The sequence below is a fragment of the Lycorma delicatula genome, chromosome 11 (genome assembly GCF_047948215.1).
Source record: "Lycorma delicatula isolate Av1 chromosome 11, ASM4794821v1, whole genome shotgun sequence".
NCBI lineage: Eukaryota > Metazoa > Arthropoda > Insecta > Hemiptera > Fulgoridae > Lycorma > Lycorma delicatula.
In genome coordinates, this window is record NC_134465.1 from 49,176,962 (window position 1) to 49,199,959 (window position 22,998).

Consider the following 22,998-nt stretch of genomic DNA (forward strand, 5'->3'; position numbering starts at 1 on the left):
CCTCAAGTAAATTACTGATGTCGGTTGAACATAGCAACCGCATCAAGGAACTCCCATACGGTCCGACAATACGGCTCTCGCCACATTGACTGGCCGCTTATGAGTAGCCAATTTTCCCCTTGACCTCTAAGTTCCAGGGTGACCCGGTCTCGCCCCCCCCCCACCACCAAGAGTAGGGCAGTCAAAGATCAGGTGTTCATTTGACTGGATCTCCCCGCAGACGCACAGCTCATCAGCTGCCAGGCGGAACCGAAACAGATATTGGTTCAAATTAACATGGTTGGTGAGCACTTGAGCGCCCGTTGCCCTTAAAAACGAACTCGGGGAATACCATCACCCAGATCCCGTATAAACTTTTACAGGGATCTTCCCTTAGTCGTGGTGTCCCATTCCAGCTGTCATGCTTCCATCGCGAAGCTCTGCAGCCTCTTCCGCAGGCGGGAAATGAACAACTGAACGAAATTTAAATCCGGTGCATTGTGATCACCGTTCGGTTCCGGTACTGGCCCGGTCCGAAACCGCATTCCAAATGCTCGGCCTCCCGGCCTCTTCGCAATCTCCACTTTGCTGCCCGAACTTTCACCATCTAATCGATTGGGAGAGCTTTTTCCAATACAGTGGTATCCTCGTAGGAGGTTGTTTTAAAACACCAGTGCATACAATTAAGGCTCTGCACTGGGCACTCCTTAAATTTTGAACAAGTGCTCTATTCATACCAACTTATGCGCACAAACGGGCGCCGCGTAAGAGATAAAAGAGGCTGACGGAGGACATTCATCTGAATTTTTGACACAAAACTGACAAAGCTGAGTGTGGGGGCGCATTGTTCAGATCAAGGAACCATTAGTTGTCCCGTCACACCTTTGGTTTCTTTTGCGGATTTTTTTCGCGTAATCGTTGTTAAAATGCCTTGAAATTGAAAAATACCGAAATTTTTTGTCATCACAATACTGCCTTTACTTCGTACAAGGAAGTAAAAATAATGGCAAGTTATCACGGATTCCTGCGTAATCCAGTAAGAAAAATAATACGTAACGAACAAATTCGTATTACGTAAAAAACAGTAACTTTTGTATGTGGCTGTTGTAGTTTAGTTAAAATAAAAATTTTAATATTTTGGAACCATAAAACCTATAAGGTGCATCGTTTTAAACAATAATTTTACAATACGAAACAACTTATATTTGAAAGTTTTATTTATCATGAATTATAAGTAGAACAAAAGAAGACAATAAAGAAAAACAAGATATTTAAATAATTTTCTTCAGTCTACACCATTTTCGGTTGTGTTTAATGTCTCATGTTGTATCGCCTACGATCAACACGGTTAAAGTATACAAAGACAAACACATTCTACATCATTAAATATACACACACACACACAAATATATATATATATATATATATACATAAATAAATGGAAACGAGTAAATCATAAATTTTCCCACTTATAAGGTAGCTAAAACGTTGAAATTTGACGTCATAATTAAACATGAAACATATCAGCGATATTTCTCGTATGATTATAAATCTTTACGATTACATTTAACTTACCAACAGAGGGGTAAAAATGGTACTGAACGATATTTAAAAAATCATTATATAACGCTTTATCATAGGTTTAAAACAGAGCCATTAAATGTTCAAACATAATATTTATTCCTAGTTAAGAAATTTCCCATAAAATAATTTTTAATAAGAGAGGACTGTTGCATCAAGAAAATACATCATAGCTGCTTTGGAAAAAAACGGAAAACTCCTGATGATGGTGTAAAAGCTGAAAACGTCCAAATTATACTTCACGTTTTTTGTTGGAAATAATTGGATTATTATTAATATTGAAAAAGAGATTTTTAAAACACCACTCTTAAATTAAACATACAAAAACGTAAAAAATAATTTTACGACGAGAATGTATTTACAAGTTTTGAATGTGATATGTAAGATTATGTGAATGTCAGCTTCAAATTAAAAATTTAATGTTTTTCATATGCTGTTTAGGCCATTCATCACGCACATGAAAAAATTGGCAAAACATCAACTTTTTAATTTGAAGCTATGACATTCACATAATCTTACACATCATCATAAAAGCTTAAAGTTCCCCCAAATCCATTCAATCAAATCCATTCTGAGATACCGTCCTAAAATTATTTTTTATTTTTATTTTTTTTTTGAGGATTTTAGGGGCATCGACTACTTTTGGTCATTCGCCTCATCCCACTTCAAAAAAAAGGAAAAAAAAGGTTCAGTATTCATTTTCATGAAACGAAAATGTTCAAAATTTGCATTCTTCTATAACTTATATCCAAAAAATTACTTTCTAGGCTTTCCTTTCGGCCATCCTTTCTTGCGTTTCTCCATTCTTCTGACGGCCTCAACCTCTGATGATAGCGTATCTGAGGCCTCAGACATGGCATCGTCTTCCTCTATTTCGGATGCCAGTGACGTTCTGCGACTGACGTCAGTTGATGAAAGTTTCGCCGGTGCTGTTAGCATCTTTGCTAAAGAATCTAACTAATAAGCGATGATGTCTCCGCGGCGAATGAGCCGGACTCTATCTCTACTGCAGTACTGGGATCAGCTGAAATAGATGCTCTCCCCAAAGCTGATCTTTGCGCTTTTGGAGGCTCTATTGGTACAGGTTTTATTTCATCTGCGTCTGGTGCTTTTTCTATAATAACTTGCAGCTCCATTTCCGCAGATTCAGATTTTCTTGTGACAATTTCTTTAAACTTGTGACTAGACGACGGAGTGACCCGTTTCTCTTTGCTAGATAAGTCAAGATTTTTTATTCTTACTTCAGTTGGTGGCTCAATAATCGCAGGTTTAGCTGGTGATTTAAACTGTGCTAGTACGTCTCTGATGTCAACGGCGTCAGTCCCGGGATGAGCCTTCTCATCTTTACTTTATTTTCTCTGATGAGTCGACTCAATCTTTGAATCAATGATTCTTTCAATCATTGTCGCAAGACTTGGTACCATCGTGTTAAGCAACTGCTCCACATTAATTTTAGATGTGGAAGGGGCAGCCACTGCTTCTGCGTAAGAAGTCGATGGTCGTGGTGTACGTTGATTAACAATCTTCTTCGCTTCAGGATAACTGACCTTCTGAAGCGTTTTAACTTCCTGAATCGCTGTTTCTAATTTATATGTAGGGCAGTTTCTTGAACGACAATTGTGATGCTCTTTACAGTTAACGCAGGTTGGAGGGTCTTTACATGGGTCCCCCTCATGTGTTTTCTCTCCACATATGCATATTTCCTGCGCTTCACATTATTTTTTTTTCATTATTTTTTTCTTTAAAACATTATTTTATTCCTAAAATTATTTTTTACATTTTAGTGCGTTTAATTTAACAACATTGCTTATCAAGAGCACAAGTTTTCCACAAGATCAATCTCGCTTAGGGAGATTTCAAAAACTGACGAAAACGTTGAGCGTGTGAGAGTTCTTGTGAGATCAGACCGATGTTTAACAATGAGGAAGATGAGTGAATAGGTAAATTTAAACACTTTCACCGAACATAAAATTTTGACAGACAATTTGGACATGCGAAAGGTTTGTGCGAAATTGGTGCCGAAAAACTGCACAACGGAACAGAAGCACAATCGAAGGAACGTGTGCGTTGATCTTCTTGAGAGGATTGACAAAGGCCAAGAATTCTTCAATCGTGTGATCACAGGTGACGATCCCTGGATATTTGAGTACGATCCTGAAACAAAGCGAAGATTGGCACACTCCGTCATCTCCTCGACCGAAACAATGTCGAATGAGCAAATCAAAGACCTAAACCGTGCCGATTTTCTTTTTTGACAGTAGGGGTATCATGCAAAAAGAATTTTTCTTCCAGGACAACCAAGTGTTTTACAAAGGTGTCCTTGAAAGGCTCAGGAAAAGAGTGATTCGCGTCAGACCAGACATTGCAGACAAGTGGAAGCTTCATCATGATAATGCCCCGTGTCACACGGCCATTTCCATCAGGGAATTTTTGACCTCAAAACGCATTCCTACGGTTCCTCAACCCCCTTATTCACCTGATTTGAGTCCTTGTGACTTTTTCCTTTTCCCGAAATTGAAACGTATCTTAAAAGGACGTCATTTTGGAACACTGGAGAATATTCAAAAGACAGACTGACCGGTTAAAAGCTATACACCGACTCCGCCGGTGTATAGCTGCCCAGGGGAACTAATTTGAAGGGGATAATATTGTTGTTTGAAAAAAAAAAATAAAAACTTAGTAAGTAAAAAGTCAGTCTCATTACTTTTCTCATACACCTCGTATATATATTCTATAACAACATATGAGTAATTCATGATTAACGCCCAGTAAAAACTATTGAAGAAAATTTGTATACGTGTTTTTCTTACGGTGTAAATTCACAGTAAGAATTTTTTGAAATTGCGATTTTAAAGGGTTAAAATGGAGTATAATGAAATTTACTATTTTTTTTTTTATAAATTTCTCGGTAATATAAGAAGATATCAACTTGACTCTTAATGTGTATATCTAAATAATAATTTCGAAATTTTTGGAAATTCGAGGTTAAAAGGTTAAAATGGATTTTTTATTCCTGGCTGTTTTTTAATTTCTCGGTAACGAATGAAATTATTAAATTTATTTTTGATGTATGTAATCTTCAAGTCAATATCTTATAGACTTAATTTATCTTAAATTATCTTAATTTATAGACTTTTCGAAATTCGACCTTGAAATGGGTGAAGAAAGGTAAAATATATTTGAATAATGCTTGCAAATTTTCCCCGATCCGACTATACTAAACGAGATATTCACTAGATTTGAGCTTGTAATACCTCTTCATATATATATATATATATATATCTAAAAAGTACTTTTATATGTTCTTGAAGTTACATTTTTAAGGGTGCGATGCGAAACGGTGAAGCGACTCAACAAACACAGCCACTGCAACTGTTACTGAATGTGCGATACGACCGACTGCATCTATCTCCGGTTACTTGACTAAACACACAAGATAAAACTTTTTTTTAATGAGAAACGAAGTAAGGTCACCTTCTAGTGGTGTTTGTCGGGTAACAATAAGAACCGAACAAAATACATTTTTACCACTGTAACTACTATTTTTAAGATGAAGGCCGAATATTTTGAAACCTGTGTTCTTCAGATCACTCAAGGTTTCGGGTCCTACATGACCAACCTGATGCTCTGAAGAAATTACAATACACTGACATTTAAAAAAAAAATTAAACATGTTTTAATTTTTTTGTTCTTGTTTTTTTTTTTGTCTTCAGTCATTTGACTGGTTTGATGCAGCTCTCCAAGATTACCCATCTAGTGCTAGTCGTTTCATTTCAGTATACCCTCTACATCCTACATCCCTAACAATTTGTTTTACATATTCCAAACGTGGCCTGCCTACACAATTTTTCCCTTCTACCTGTCCAATATTAAAGCGACTCTTCCAGGATGCCTTAGTATGTGGCCTATAAGTCTGTCTCTTCTATTAACTATATTTTTCCAAATGCTTCCTTCTTCATCTATTTGCCGCAATACCTCTTCATTTGTCACTTATCCACCCATCTGATTTTTAACATTCTCCTATAGCACCACATTTCAAAAGCTTCTAATCTTTTCTTCTCAGATACTCCGATTGTCCAAGTTTCACTTCCATATAAAGCAACACTCCAAACATACACTTTCAAAAATCTTTTCCTGACATTTAAATTAATTTTTGATGTAAACAAATTATATTTCTTACTGAAGGCTCGTTTCGCTTCTGCTATTCGGCATTTTATATCGCTCCTGCTTCGTCCATCTTTAGTAATTCTACTTCCCAAATAACAAAATTCTTCTACCTCCATAATCTTTTCTCCTCCTATTTTCACATTCAGTGGTCCATCTTTGTTATTTCTACTACATTTCATTACTTTTGTTTTCTTCTTGTTTATTTTCATGCGATAGTTCTTGCGTAGGACTTCATCTATGCCGTTCATTGTTTCTTCTAAATCCTTTTTACTCTCGGCTAGAATTACTATATCATCAGCAAATCGTAGCATCTTTATCTTTTCACCTTGTACTGTTACTCCGAATCTAAATTTTTCTTTAACATCATTAACTGCTAGTTCCATGTAAAGATTAAAAAATAACGGAAATAGGGAACATCCTTGTCGGACTCCCTTTCTTGTTACGGCTTCTAAATTTTTATTTATCATTACCATTCTTACAAAAATGAATTTAATGAATACAGAGGGGTCCTGATGGCTACGCTGGTCAAATCTTACAGTGCCTTATTACAGGGTTTTTTCACTGCAATTCAAACATTAAAAAGTCTTATTTTTATTTTTGTAATAAATGTTTAGATACAAGTAACGAAAAAATATCAGTTTTTTTTTTAAATTTTTACTTCCATATTAATGGCGATTTTTTTTATAGGTTATAATGATTAGCAAAATAAAAAAAAGATTTAAGCATCAATATTTACAAATTTCACATAAATCATTTTTTTTTCTTATGGGGTATTACCTTATTCTTTGAAGAAAATCTAGTAAAAACATTTTTTATAAAATGATCGTTAACAAAAAAAAAATATGTTCAAAAATGTTGAAAAAAGGGTAACTTTTATGATAAAATAAAAATAGAAAATTTTCAAAAACCTTTTCTGTATTATTTTGTCCACGGTCTATTAATAAAATAAAAAAATTACACGTTCTTGATAATTTTATATATGAAGTATGTATTATTAAAAAACTTTTGATAGATAATTAAACTGAAGGGAGATAAAGCAAAAAAATCTGATGTGGACACCACATGATTTCCTTATACGCCTATTAAATTACATATACACATTTTTAAAAGTACATAAAATTTTATTTCACTAATAACTTCTGATCTTATTTCAAATTTTCTTGTAATTATTTATGAATCAATATATTTAAATTAAATAAAAAACTCTGAAATGAAGTCGAATTCGAACCGATGTGCTTTCCCCTTGTAAGATCCAAATATTTTATAAATTAAAATTTTTTTTGCTATAACTCTGGAACAAATGAAAATAAGTACCACTTATCGTTGAAAAGCTCTCAATGAGGGCACATTACTGCAGTTAAGAAGAAATCCAAAATCCAAATTGTTTGAATTTTGGGCAAAATGTATATTTCCATTGAAATCTGAAAACCGAAATTTTTCGCGATCGCAATACTTACTTTCAATATTTCGTACAAGGAAGAAAAACAAAAGAAAAACCATATATTTTAGTTTTAACAGGTTTTCTTCAAATTCTAAATAGGAAATTATACTAAAACAATATACTTCACTTAAAACCATTTATACAAAAATTATAATTATTATTATTACAAATTATAATTAAAATTACATTAAATGTAATTGTAACTATAAAATGTACAATATTTTGGAATATTGGAAAATTTTGCTCTTCATATTTGGGTCCTTACAAAACCCAAATATGAAGAGAAAAATTTTAACAACAAAGTCTTTTGTAGAATTTCAAACTGATGTATAAATAAAAATTAAATATAGATTTGCCCATAGATAATACGTTTTTGGGTGTAGATAAGAAAAGATTTATTTATAAAAGTAGAAATTCAAAAATTCAATATTTTCCCGCACAAATATATTTACCAAAATCTTAAAAAATATAAAATTTTATTTAATCTGAATATTAATATTTCTTCGTTATGTAAATACGTCTTATTCAGTTCATAAGTTAAAAAGGAAGAGTTAATAATTCAAGACAGCTTACCGCATCGTTACTTTAACATATTCCCACATTATAAAAGATAAACACAAAACTATTATAACGATGATATCATAAATTATAAGAGGTAAATACCACTTAACCTTGACACCTACAGAAGGTCGCCATGCATCTGGAATAACGCAATTTGTACGATAAAAATAATTTTTTCGGGACAAATTTAACTGAGAAAAAACAACGTTTGTGCACTGTAATTTCAGATGAAAATGAAACCGTAATATCATTTAAGAGAAAAAAAAGAAGAATAAAAATTTATTTTAAGCAAAATAAATATGTTTAAAAAAATTTAAATCGGGAACCATGCATTAAAAAACATGTTTACCTAATAAAAAAACCGACATAAAGTTGGATAACATGCTCGGCTTTGCCTTTGACAAATTTTTATTTCAAATACGCCCTTGGATTTTTAAATATTAATGATTTAATTATTTTCAAACCCTAGTAAAGGCAGTTACTTTTATACGGATTTGAATACTAGATGGTGGATACCTGTGTTCTTTGGTGGTTGGGTTTTAATTAACCACACGTTTCAGAAAAGGTCGACCTGAGACTGTACAAGATTACACTTCACTTACGGTAATAAATATCATCCTCATCCATCCTCTGACGTAATACCTCACGGTAATTCCCAGATGCTAAACAGGAAAAAGAAATTATGTAATAATAGATAATCTAAAATGTAGTGACCCTTTTGCACACGAGATAGCGGTAGACACATCGTACACCCACATACGTTTACCGCATCTATGGGTGTATGAGTTGAAGTGGGTCAGCCCGAATGTCATTTGACAGCTGATAATTAACGGTAATAGGTGTTCAAAAATTGTTGGAATTTTATTACGCCGTGAAGATGAGTGAACTTTCCGCAAAACAGCACTACATTTTACAATTTTATTTAGATGGACGCAAATACTGCACAGTCCTGTGAAGAAATTTGTCCAGTTTATGGACAGTTTTGATACAGTTATTCAAAAGTAACAACCAGAAGATGATTCAGTCGCTTTCGTTCTGGAAATTTCGTTGTCCAAGATGCTCCCCGCAGTAGACGATCTATCACAGAAAAAGTGAATCTGGCAAAAGTCAAGGAAGACCAGCATGAAAGCACAATTTTCGACAAACGTTTTTATTAGTTGCGCAAAATTTCATAAACAGGCAATGTCAGGAAGTATGTTAAATTATTACACCTGCGCACCCTTAATTTACCCCCGTACGGAGGGGAAGTTTCAAAAGTAATGGTGGAATATTGTACTGTCACCCGACCTTAGTAACTTTGGAAAATTTCATCAATCGGCAATGTCAGGAAGTATGTTAAATTAAGGATGCAAGATTTCAGGACAAACAAAAAAAAAACAATGTGAATTATAGAAAAGCAAGTAAAACTTTTAAAATGTTTTTTCTGCTTCCCTACTTCCAAAATCACCTTCAAAGATTTTTTTTTTATTTTTCTCACTTTTACTATGTTAAATAGAAGAAACTAAAAACAAAATCCACTAAAAAGTATATCCAATAAAAACTAACCTAAGATTTCTTTTTCGAAATGGGGGGGGGAGAATTATGACGAATTTTTATTGTAATATTATTACTAAACACCAATTATTTAAACTTTTAATAGAATTAAAAGTTTAAAAAGAAACAAAACAATTTTTTTTTAAACTCAAAAAAAAACAAATTTTTAAATTTTGATCGGCTCCCCACTCCCAATAAAGGTATTTATTTTTTGGAGTCGTTTGTTGTACTATACTATTATGTCTAGACAGACATTAAAAAAATTCGGTTAAAAAACATGCAATAAATAAAACGGTAATTTAATTCGATTTCAGGAAGAGGATAGAAATTTTGGGTTAAATCTTTTTTTAAAAATAAGAAAATAGGAGACAAGCGCGCATGTACTGAGCTTAATATAAAGTAGGGTTATTTTTGCAAAATTTTGAGAAAAGTGACACCCCCCCAACCTCCTGCTCACACATTGGAGATGTTGACAAAGTTCTATCAACAAATTTCCCTTAAGGAAAAGTCTTCTTATAAAATTTCATAAAAATTGGTTTATCCAGTTAAAAATTTGTTAAAACTTCAAACACACCAAGGCACGTATACGTACATACAAAAATTACCACCCATTTTTTTTGTTTTTTTGGAATCACCGAGTCATGAAACGTCAAAAATACCATACCGCCATCTTTAGACTGATTAGCATACTTTACGTCTTGCAGCATAGCTCTACAGCTATGATGCAAGTTAAGTAAAAACTCTGATGTGGATACTACATGATTTCCTTGAACGCCTATTAAATTAATATAAACATTTTTTTTAAACGAAACGTGTATAGAATTGTATATCATTATAAACTTCTGATATATTTCCATTTTTTTTTTTTTTTTTTTTTTTTTTTTATTGTTATTAATGAATTGTTAATTACCGTAATTTTTTTTTGCAATCAGAGGTTAATAAATCATAATAAAATAAATAATTATTAACAAATTAATAAATCAATAATTTGCATCAAAAAAAAAGTTAAAAAAAAAGATTGAAGTCTGATTCGAACCGATGTGACTTCCCCTTTTAAGACCCAAATATTTCATTAATAAAAATTTTATTTGGCTATAACTTTGGAACCAATGAAAATAAGTACCACTTATGATATATCGGTGAAATACTATCAATAAAGGCTTTTTTTTGTCTTCAATCATTTGACTGGTTTGATGCAGCTCTCCAAGATTCCCTATCTAGTGCTAGTCGTTTCATTTCAGTATACCCTCTACATCCTACATCCCTAACAATTTGTTTTACATATTCCAAACGTGGCCTGCCTACACAATCTTTCCTTCTACCTGTCCTTCCAATATTAAAGCGACTATTCCAGGATGCCTTAGTATGTGGCCTATAAGTCTGTCTCTTCTTTTAACTATATTTTTCCAAATGCTTCTTTATTCATCTATTTGCCGCAATACATCTTCATTTGTCATCTTATCTACCCTTCTGATTTTTAACATTCTCCTATAGCACCGCATTTCAAAAGCTTCTAATCTTTTCTTCTCAGATACTCCGATCGTCCAAGTTTCACTTCCACATAAAGCGGCACTCCAAACATATACTTTCAAAAATCTTTTCCTGACATTTAAATTAATTTTTGATGTAAACAAATTATATTTCTTACTGAAGGCTCGTTTCGCTTGTGCTATTCGGCATTTTATATCCCTCCTGCTTCGTCCATCTTTAGTAATTCTACTTCCCAAATAACAAAATTCTTCTACCTTCATAATCTTTTCTCCTCCTATTTTCACATTCAGTGAAAATAACATCTTTGTTATTTCTACTACATTTCATTACTTTTGTTTTCTTCTTGTTTATTTTCATGCGATACTTCTTGCGTAGGACTTCTATGCCGTTCATTGTTTGTTCTAAATCCTTTTTACTCTCGGCTAGAATTACTATATCATCAGCAAATCGTAGCATCTTTATCTTTTCACCTTGTACTGTTACTCCGTATCTAAATTGTTCATTAACATCATTAATACTAGCTATCAATATACGAAATACATTAATACGAAATACTATCAATGAAGGCTTATTACTGCAATTAAGAAAAAGTTCAAAATACAGATCTTTGGGGATTTTGGCCTTTTTTGAGCACTTTTGGTCCAGTCGATTGCAATCAAAAGGGGAGATGCCCAATTACATGTTACAACAGTCCTAAATACAAAATTTCAACATCCTACGGCTAATCGTTTTTTGAGTTATGCGAAATACATAAGTACGAAGAGACGTCACGCCGAAACTAGTCAAAAGGAATCAGGATTGGTCAAAATGGATGTTTCCGTTGAAATCTGGAAACCGAAAATTTTCTCGATCACAAAAATTCCTTTACTTCGTAAAAGGAAGTAAAAAAGAAAAAAACTATGATTGAAAATATGCAAAATAATTTTATATTGAATATTTATTTGATTTGTTTAACCTTGTAAAATCTTGTTTGTTTCTCAAGATAAAAATGTCCATATTTCGCGAATCTTATTTCAACAGAAGAGAGCACCTCTATTAGAAACAACGCATTAAATATAGAATACATTCATTCTAGAGAGAATTTTTTAAATATATTTTTTAATTTACTAAAACACTGCTTTTTACATTTTAAAAACTGCTATTTTTTTGTCCGATACGTCATACTTAGATTAAATTATTAAACTAAACCCGCCTGGTCGGTTTAGTAGTGAACTCGTCATCGTAAATTAGCTGATTTCGAAGTCGAGAGTTCTAAGGTTCAAATCCTAGTAAAGACAGTTACTTTTATACGGATTTGAATACTAGATTGTGAATATCAGTGTTCTTTGGCGGTTGGGTTTCAATTAACCACACATCTCCACCTGAGACTGTACAAGAATACAATTCATTCACAGTCATACATATCATCCTCTGAAGTAACACCTAACGGTGGTTCCGAAGACTAAACAGAAAAAAAAGTATTAAACTATGGAAAAAGCCTTATATTTTCCACTTTTTACCAACTCTTTAAAAAAATGTATGATAATACTTTCGGTCGCACGGTGCGGTTGGGGAGGAGGCAATTGAATTCTCTTAACGTTTTACGGTATGAGGAGCACGAAAATACCGGTCTCTTAAAAAGTAATCTCATTTTATATATATATATATATATATATATATATATATCACCTATGTGTAAAATTTGCGTCTCGAAAATCTCCAAAACCACCATATCAGTCTCATTGAAATTTACCTATGTTGCCGTAGTGTATCTGAAGTTATGGATGTTAAAATTTTCATGAATATTGGTCGAGTCGTTTCTGAGTTACGCTCGATTTAAAGTCGACAACAGACAACAAAACCTCAACTAGAGGTTATGTTAACTTTGTATTTGTGTATACCCGCTTATGCACTGATTCACAGAGGTAAGCGTGTTTAAATCTGATGCTTGTAAGGACTAGTCGTTAATCGAACGTACGAAGTGCGTTTTACTCCAAAGCCAGTATCCTTCTTACAGCGAAATAATGGGAGCGTCCGAAACGAAAAATTAGTTGCGTAGAACTTCGATAGACTTTTTATTTTTTTGTATTACTAAATTTTATAATCGAATGGAATGTTACTTCAATATGTCAATAACAGCACATATTGCAGCTTTTGTTATTCTGTTTATACAGCTGTTTACAGTAACGACAACTTTTAATTTATTTTCCCATTTACATACGTCCTACATAATATCATTTATACAGTTCTTAACTTGAAATCGCCGTGCAAAATGTGCAATAAAACATGTAAATTGCGTAATATAAAATGATTCGGGAAAACGGAAAATTCGTATTAAATATTCTTATGAAAACAACATTAATAATAAATTTAGATCGAAAAAAAAATCCCTTTCGGCACGCCGAAAGGCAGAGTTAGATTTCACTGGTGCTAAGTAGGGGATAAAGCCGGGATCCGTGGCGCGAGTGGTAGCGTCTCGGCCTTTCATCCCGAGGTCCCTGGTTCGAATCCCGGGCAGGCATGGCATTTTCACACGCTAAAAAATTATCATTCATCTCATTCTCTGAAGTAACGATGGTCCTGGAGGTTAAAAAAGAAAAAATGTAGCGGATAAAAAAGATTTCCGCCTAAAAGTAAAGAAAAACTTCAAATTTACTCAATGCAATGGGTACATGTGAAAAACGTTTGATATATTTATCGAACGACAAGCCCCATCTTCTTACAATTCCAGCAACATTTTGGTCATCCCTTGCCGTAAGGATTGGTCATATCAAAAATTGAAGTTTTAGGTAATGTTTAAAGGACGAAGGACCACTTTAAACCGACACGATACTCAGCTTATTAAGGGAGGTATGATTTTTTTGTCTTCGAAACCCACTTTTTTTACCCGCAGGGCCAACGGTTGGTGATATCAAAAAATCTTTACTCAGATAAGTTTTAGCCCCTTACCCAAAGAATAGTAGGAACAAACGAATTCGATATCATACTTAATAAGAAAGTTATAGCGATATTTTGTTTTTCAACAACCCCTACGGTCTATTTCTATTTTATGGTATTTCTACCTCTACGGTCTTTTCAGTTTTTTATCATAATCTCCTCACTTCCTCAATGTTCTTAAGTGGACGAGAGGATCTGGAGTCTCTCTACTTCACCGCCGCCGCCCGTCAAAGCAAGCCCAAACGGATAGCGACTGCATGAGAGGCTGTCCTCACTCCCTCTTCTTTCCTCCATAGCACAGTTGAGATAAATTTAGCTATTTCATGATATTCCTTCTCGCCAGTCATCATTCTCTTCACAATACAGTCCGCTAAATTCGGCCCACTTTACCTGAAATCTCTTGTCTTTGTATCGCCCACCTATGGCATTGAAAAACCTGATCGAGGGTATCGACCTCCCTGCAGTAGGGGCATTCCTCGTTTTTGCTTTTTGCTTCGCATACAAGTACGTTCTGAATCCCCCGTGGCCGATCAGGAACCGGGTAAGTAAGTAATTAAGCTTCCCAAATCCCCTCCCGACCCAGGATTTTATCCTCCTTATTAACGGTACGTCCATCGTCCTTTAGAAGTGGCATTCAACCTAGCTCGCCACTCCTCGATCATGTCGTTCCAGGCCATACTCCCCGGTTCTCCTTCTGCCACTCTTGTCCGCGTCCTGGCTAACTGTTGCAGTGGGGGGTATTCCTACTATCACCAACGAAGCCTCCGTTAATACTAAAGAGTATGCAGATGCCAATCGAAGGGCCATTCATCATTGGACTCCTTCCATGCTTCGCCTGTGCCGGCCAACATCTAGTGTAAGGCGCAAGTAACCATAGAGCACGGGCGAAGCCGCGATGGGGATGCTAGATTTGGGATTGTAATAAATTTTTTGTTTATGTTTATTGGACTTTTATATTGAGCTACTTTAATTCATTCAAAAAACGGATTGGTTTAACAAATGTTGTTCAATTTTCTTATCTTTCTTTTTTTTTGTTTTCCTTAAGTTTTTGGAAACAATTCATTGTTTATCGTATATTCCTTCAGTATTTTTCATAAAAATTTTTATTTACCGTTTTATCAGGATGTAATGAAAATTTAAATATAATATTGTCGATTAAATATTTTTCATTTATAAAAAAAATAAGGTTGCTATTAAAAAAACATTGCGAGTGAAGTTACATCTATATTGTCGGCGAAGTCGCGACGGGGTACGCTAGTTTATTATAATTTGTGTATTTCTAAGTTTATAATAAAAATTATTATTAATTACGAAAAATATTTAGTGGTGTTGTAAAGTGGTTGTGCTAAAAATATATATTTTAATCGTAAAAAAAATTAAAGGCTTTAATTGGTTGTTGCTTTAATATTAACAAATATTCTAGATATTTACAGTTTCAGAGGCTAGCCATCGAGATACGTTTTTATTAAACAAATTATAATCTCTCATAACTTTTATTTATTTTGGTAGCATATTAAACAAACTGGGAACAACTTTCTACCGTATAAATTATTATATTTAAATACAATAAATAGATATTTTATACCAAGTTTTAATGAATAATTTTTTTTTAGATTTTAAATTCATATTTCACATGGAAAATATATATCAATATTAACTGATATAAATCTACAGGTAATAGCGTGGGGAAGGCATTAAAATAGTTTCTCCTTCATATCATTCGACGATCTTTACTCAAAGTTATTTAAATTACTTTATTTTGAGCCTTTTTAATATTTTTCAGTTAAATAATTTGCGGTTGAACCCCATACTTCGACTCCGTACCTAATTAATGATTCAAACATTGATTTATACAGAGTGTTGACTCACTTGGTAACTAAACAAATTTTTTGACTAAAATTGCTAAAATTAGCAATTTTAATCAAAAACCACGATAATAAAAAAACAAGATGGCCGCCATATCGATTTAGGCTTACTTTTTGCAATAACTCTGTTGTTTGTCGTCGGATTGTTACGTCTAATGTGTCGTTTTGTTCATACTTTTTATAATACAACACAATTTAATAAATCTAATAATTCCTAAGATATTTAAGATTGAAAAATGGAAACGACCGCCATTTTGATATTTTTCAACGAAGAGTATCGTTATTTTTTTTCGTATTAAAAAATGTTAATTTAAAATAAAGTACAATATTTTATGCGTTATCTCAAACCGTTCTTGAAAAACAATTTTTTTCTTAAAAAACACAAAATAGCGGACAGACAGAAAAATATGCGTTTTCGAACTTACGTTCATTGGACATTTTTTCTTCAGTATGTGAAGTAGAATCACTTCCTAGAGTTTTGCCTCACCTTTATAGGACAAACTGTATAACAAAATCATTACTTTTGAAGGTAATGTACCAACGAGATAGTACAATTAGTAACTATATGAAGTGTTTTCAGTAAATTTGTTATATGAGCTTTCATTTCAGTTTACCATCTAAAGTACTTCGTAAATACAGAGTGATTTTTTAGTCATGTTACCTTATTTCAAATGTAATTTAAGAAAGGGAAATTTAGGTGGAATAAAAATGTATTGGTCACTTACAAAGGATATTTAATAAAAAGCTATTACTTACATAATTGTTAAAGAATATGCTCAAAATGCCTACCCCTTGCGGTTATACACGCACGGATTCTTTTCAGCATATTAGCAGAAACCTTTTTAAGAGTTGCATTGGAAATATTCGTGATTAAGTCTGTAATATTGACTTTAAGTTCATCAATAGTGCGAGGATTGTTTTTGAAGGCCTCGGACTTAATATAGCCCCACAAAAAGTAGTCAGGAGATGTGAGGTCTGGGGACCTTGGAGGCCATAAGCCCTTGCTTATTATTCGATAATCAAAGAACTCTTACAGAAAATCTACGGTTTCTCGAGACGTGTGGCATGTAGCGCCGTCTTGCTGAAACCAGCAATACCGTTCTTGAGGTTCCAGGAGGGACACAAATTGGCGCACAATATTCCTGTATACTTCACCGTTTACTGTCTGTTCGAAGAATACGGGTCCGACTATACGATGACGAGATATCGCACACCACACACCAATTTTTTAGGATGCAAAGATTTGCCTTGTAAAGCGTTAGGATTTTCAACCGCTCAAATTCGACAGTTTTGACTGTTCACATAACCATCGAGATGGATCCAAGCTTCATCACTAAAGAACACTGTGTTTAAAAATTCTATTCTGTTATCGTTTACGAGAGACCTAAACCGACGGCAATATTGCAATCGCTTGTTTCAATCTGGAGGCTGAAGCTCTTGGACTAATCGTACGAGATACGGATACAATTTCAATTTTTTAGCGGCTTTCTGAACATTCGAATACGACGAACCGACTTGCGTGGAAAGTTTTCGTAAACTTTTCCGTGGAAAATTGAGCGATCTTGTTTTCACATTCTCTAAAACGTCATCTGTCAAGCGAGTTGGTCGACCACTACGTTTTCTGTCGCAAACACTACCTGTCTCTCGAAATCGGTTTGTTAGCCTAAAAATTGAGATTGTTTCTGGCGGAGGAACACCAACAGATTTAATTTGAAATGATTCTTTTACACTCTCGTTCGATTTCGTAGCAAAATATTGTTCAAGAATGAAAAATCGTTGTTCTATGGTAAAAGACATTCTGTTCGTAACACGAACGGAAACGGCACAAAAGTTTACACTTGAGTAAACTTTTTTGAGTTGAGTATCGCTACCAACTTCGTGTCACATAACAAAATTTTCCTTTCTTAGAAAAAAATTACCAGACATTGACAATTGGGTAACAGGACTAAAAAATCACTCTGTACTAAAATTCCTTTAAATTTTGCAAAATGGTACAATCGTATCCGTTATTATTCAAAGTAAAATTACAATCATGATCCTTGATGAATGAAAGCTTATTAAAACTGTAGAAAACTTTATCGGAGAAAAAGAGTTAATTAAGTGGTTAAACGCTTCCACCAATGGATTTCGACAGAAGGACGAAACTTTTCTTAAATATGTCTATTAAGCATATAGTATAAAAAAAAAAAAAAAAATTTATTACCTGTCCCCTTATTAATAATCAGGGAAAGTGACTTTTAGCTCCTTGGTAAATAAATAAATAAACACACAAACACAAAGATACGGAGTAAATCACAAAATTCATACATTAACGCATAATTAAACAAAGAATAAATAATTTGTAAATAACGACGTACCATTCTATCTCGTTCATCTTCAATTGACGCAATTAATTTACCGAATTCACCTAAACTTTTCGATATGAGTAACTCGTCATCTGTTTGAGTAGTCCCAATACATTCAAAATTAAAGTTTTGTAAGGAACTTGATAAAGCTCTCTGAGCTCGCGATAAATCTGTAACATACAAAAAAAAATTGATTAGATAGTGTTTAATAAAACGTGATACATATATATAATTTATTGGGTATTTTATAATATATATACAGAGTGATTCAAAGAAACGGGAAATTTTGAAAGTTGTGTTGGTAGCCGTGGGCGATTGGTACCACTTGATAAGTGGCGCCAGCCTCTCTAACCTAACCTGCCATTTAATTGTCATGGATCCTTGGAGTGCTGCGCAACGTGCATTTGCTATCAAAGCGTTTTACAAAAACAATGACAGTGTGGAGGGAGCGCGTAGAAATTTTCGCCGTCATTTTAATCTGGGACGGCACGACCGTGTTCCATCAGCACATGCAATTAAAACATGGATATCTAATTTTCAGGAAACCGGTTCGGCAATGAAAAAGAAACCTCCAGGCCGTGAGCGAACCGTCCGTACACCACAGAATGTTCAAGCTTTACAAGATGCTGTCACACGAAGTCCACGTCGGTCAATCCGTCGTCTCTCAGCATCTTTACAATCGCATAGTTCAAGTCTTCGAAGAATGTTAGTGAAGGACTTGCAATACCACCCGTACAAGTTGCAGATCGTCCAGGAACTGAAACCGAACGATGCAATTGTGCGAGCAAAATTTTGTAATGTAACGCTTCAGAAGATAAATGATAACGAAGAGTTAGTTCACGAACTGTGGATGTCAGACGAAGCCCATTTTCACCTCAGTGGATTTGTTAACAAGCAAAATTTCAGATACTGGGCACAATAAAATCCTACGCAGCTACACCAGCGTCCGTTGGACAGCCAGAAAGTGACCGTGTGGTGTGCTATGTCATCTTACGGTGTTGTAGGCCCTTATTTTTTTGAGGATGACAACGGTCTTGTGATTACAGTGACGTCGGCTCGTTACGTAGCCGTGCTTGAAACCTTTGTTGTGGAACAACAAAAGAGATTTCCACCGATTCTTAACACAGCCTGGTTTCAACAAGACGGAACAACGTCATATACTGCACGAATATCGATGGCAGCTGTACGCCGATTGTTTGGACAACGTGTCATTTCACGAAATGGTGATATTAAATGGCCTCCCAGATCGCCTGATCTCTCGGCTAGCGATTACTTTTTGTGGGGTCACCTTAAAAGCAAAATGTTCCACAGTAGACCTGCTACAACGGAAGAACTGAAGGCAAAGATCCGAGAAGCAATTGCGGAAATTCCAGTTGAGATGTTACGTCAAACCATGAACAATTTAACGAAGAGACTTCGTGAGTGTTTACGTAGAAGAGGAGGTCACCTGGAAGATGTCATCTTTAAAAAATAAACTAAAATGTATGTATCCTAAAATGGCAACATTTGTACAATTACATGAAATAAAATTCATTTTCTAAAAAAAATTTTTCATTAACGTTATTTAATTTTTAAAATTTCCCGTTTCTTTCAATCATCCTGTATATATATATATTATATGAGGAATACATCAAAAAATGATATATTAATAAATGGATATTCTGATAATTTGTAAAATTTGAATTTAAAAACATATAAATTAGGATGTATAATTAGGTATACATAAGGTATGTATAATTAGGATGTAATACGATAAGGTTAAAGGGTTTATACAGAACAGAGCGAGTAAAATCAAACCAGCAAAACGACTGATTGTAAAAACAAAAACTGATGTGTACACCAAATGACTTCTTTGTACATCTGTTAAATTACATATACATTTTTTTATCTTAATGAAAAGTCAAAATAAAATTTTAATTCAGTAATAACTTCTGATACTTTTTCATATATTTTTTTTTATTGTAATTGAATTATTACTTATTGTATTTATTTTTTTACAATCACAGGTTAATAATTATTAATAAATAACTGTATTTAAATTTAAAAAAAAAAAGGAGATGAAGTCTGATTCGAACCGATGTCATAACATCCAAATATTTCATTAATTAAAATTTTACTTGGCTATAACTCTAGAACCAATAAAAATAAGTACCACTTATGGTATATCATTAAAAAGTTCTCAATGAAAGCTTATTAATGCAGTTAAAAAAAAATCAAAAATCCAATTTTTATTTTTTTAATTTTTGGGCTTTTTTGACACTTTCGATGCAGTCGATTACAATCAAATGAGAGCTGCATAATTAGGTGTTACAACAATCCTAAATCCAAAATTTCAACATCCTACGGTTAATCGTTTTTTAGTTATACGAGATAGATACGTACGTACGTATAGACGTCACGCCGAAACTAGTCAAAATGGATTCAAAAATAATCAAAATGTATATTTCCGTTGAAATCTGAAAACCGAAATTTTTAGCGACCACAATACACACACAATTTAACCTAAATATTTATCATTTTATTTAAATAAATATTTTTTCGTTTACTTAATTCAATGATTCTAACTAAAGCGCGCGCGCGCATATCGTATTTAAATCGCGTGGGTATGGCAGTACTAGCGGCAACGGTCGGCACTAAATAAACTAACATCATTTCATAAGTTACATAGAAAGAATTTTATTTGTACGTTTGGCGGAACGGGGTAGCCGCGAGTCTTAACGCACCAGGTACCGTGTCGGTCGGGCGGTCGAGTTCGAGACCCAGCCAAACCGAGTTACCTTTTTAAACTTTAAATAATATTCATTTATTTAATTCTATCACTCACCTGTGACGTCAGAGCATAGCAGTAATTTAGAGAATTTTTTGGAGTAGGGGTAAAGGTTTTTTTGCAGATATTGTTATTTATTTAATCGTTAAAAAATGTGCCTTCGTTAAAAAAATATGATCTTAATTAGGCGAAATCTCGAGATGTTGAGCCTAACCCCCTTGAACTTTTAAGTTGAAAATTTAATGGCATCAATGCCCCATACATAGAGGTAATCTGACCGAGTTTTCTAAAAATCGGTCCAACAGTTTTGAAGATATAATGTTAATTAGAAGCAAACACGCAACACAAGTATATACGAATATGGGGAAAATTTTCATTCCGTTTTTCCGATTCCTTAGATGTCAAAACGTCCAGATATGGTGAAAACCGCATATGTCCAATTGGACCGATTACAATACTTTTTCTTCTAGAACTGTAGAGCTATCTAGACGGGAAAGTAAAAGCAAATGAAAAGATGTGAGCACTTATTACGTTTATCTATAACTTTCTCGTAAGTTTTATTCATATTTGGCATTCCAATAGATAAGAATACAGCTGTCTTAGAAATTTTCCAAAGTACAACAGCTCAACAAACACAAGAAAAATCGGACTGTATTGAATTCGACACCTTTTCTTTTTCCTGTTTAGCCTCCGGTAATTACCTTTCAGATAATACTTCAGAGGATGAATATGGATGATATGTAGAATGTAAAAGAAGTGTAGTCTTTTACAGTCTGAGTTCGACCATTCCTGAAATGTGTGATCAATTGAAACCCAACCACCACCAAAGAACTCCGGTATTCACGATCTAATATTCAAATCCGTGTAAAAATAACTGGCTTTACTAGGACTTGAACGCTAGAACTCTCAACTTCCAAATCAGCTGATTTGGGAAGATTCGTTCACCACTAGACCAACCCGGCCGGTCGAATAGAAAACACTAAATTTAATAAAGTTAACATTGACAATCAATTACCAAGGTGAAGTTCAGGAGAGAAATCAGCTAACTATTTCTAATTAAAAAAGGTCTGAGATAAGAAAACGGAGTGTTTTCTATCCAGTTACCTTAGTTTTAAATAGAATCATTTGTGAAACCGTTGTGAAAGAGAATGAAAAAATGTAACTTAAAATTGGAACCACAAACCAAAATCTAAAAATCACCTGCATTGCTTTTACAGATGATCAAACACTTCTACAAAAAAATAGAAATAGTAATTTCGACACCTACGTGAAGTGATTGTACTCTGTCTTCACAATTTATGAAGGTTCCCGCCCGTTAAGGGTAGGTAGTTGTCAAGACTATGGCTTGTTGCCATAGTAAAAGCAACAGGTAGATATTCAATTTAAAATAGACAAAACGATATCTTATCTTACTCAATATAACTGAATAACACAATTAGTTGATATTTTATTTTAAGTGGCTAAATAAAGAATTCTCTTTACATGTCAGATCACGGTACCGAAGATTTTGTCAAGTTGGTAAAAATTTATGATGGCTTTAAAGGAGAATAACATGATTCAATTCAGTTCGTATTCTTACATACATGAAGAATGTGTGTGTGTGTGTATGTGTGAGAGAGAGAGAGAGTGAGAGAGAGAGAGAGAGAGAGAGAGAGAGAGAGAGAGAGAGAGAGAGAGAGAGAGAGAGAGAGAGAGAATGTGTGTAGTTGCGCGCACATAAAGTCTATGACGTTACGTAATATAATATGTGATAAGTTTCTTGTTACAATACGATGGTTTGACATTGAACCTGCATTACCTTCTTTTTTATTATACAAATATAACACCTAATAATCATAACACACACAAACAATCTTTTTTACTAACTAAAAAAATAATACTCGTAATAATAAATAAAATAATCAACATTAGTAAGGTTTCAATTTAATCTGAAACTTACAGATATAATTATCATTAAAAGAAAACAATATAATACTGATAAATATTTCTTCCTGTTCAATAACATTACATTCATTATTTAAATACGAACGTTTACATAAATTATAAACTACAAAATTATTGAAAACCGTTTATCAAAAACGATTAAAAATCAAAATTACATGCCTAATCGTGAAAAAAATCGATATAAATCAAGAAAAAACTTAATACAATTTAATATTTTACCAGAGAGATTAATTTTATTAACAATATAGTTGATCTGAATGATTTTACTAGAGAATTCATTGACAGCAGCTTGCAGAACATAATCGATAAAAAAAGAGAAAAAAAAAGAAGAAATTGTGTGAGCTTAAGACCGCAAGGCGGAAGTGAAAATTTTTATAGCGATCGTAATCGTTTTGAATATATATATAT

General features: G+C 33.5%; 1 protein-coding gene across 3 annotated transcripts in view; it reads right to left on the reverse strand.

Moving 5' to 3' along the window:
* The window catches only part of Graf (GTPase regulator associated with FAK), a 381,906-nt gene that overhangs the window by 236,953 nt on the left and 121,955 nt on the right, over positions 1–22,998 (reverse strand). For all 3 annotated transcript variants that reach the window (XM_075378766.1, XM_075378765.1, XM_075378764.1), the window contains exon 2: positions 17,892–18,049. In XM_075378766.1, coding sequence (XP_075234881.1) covers positions 17,892–18,049 — 158 coding nt within the window. The remainder of the gene's footprint in view (positions 1–17,891; positions 18,050–22,998) is intronic.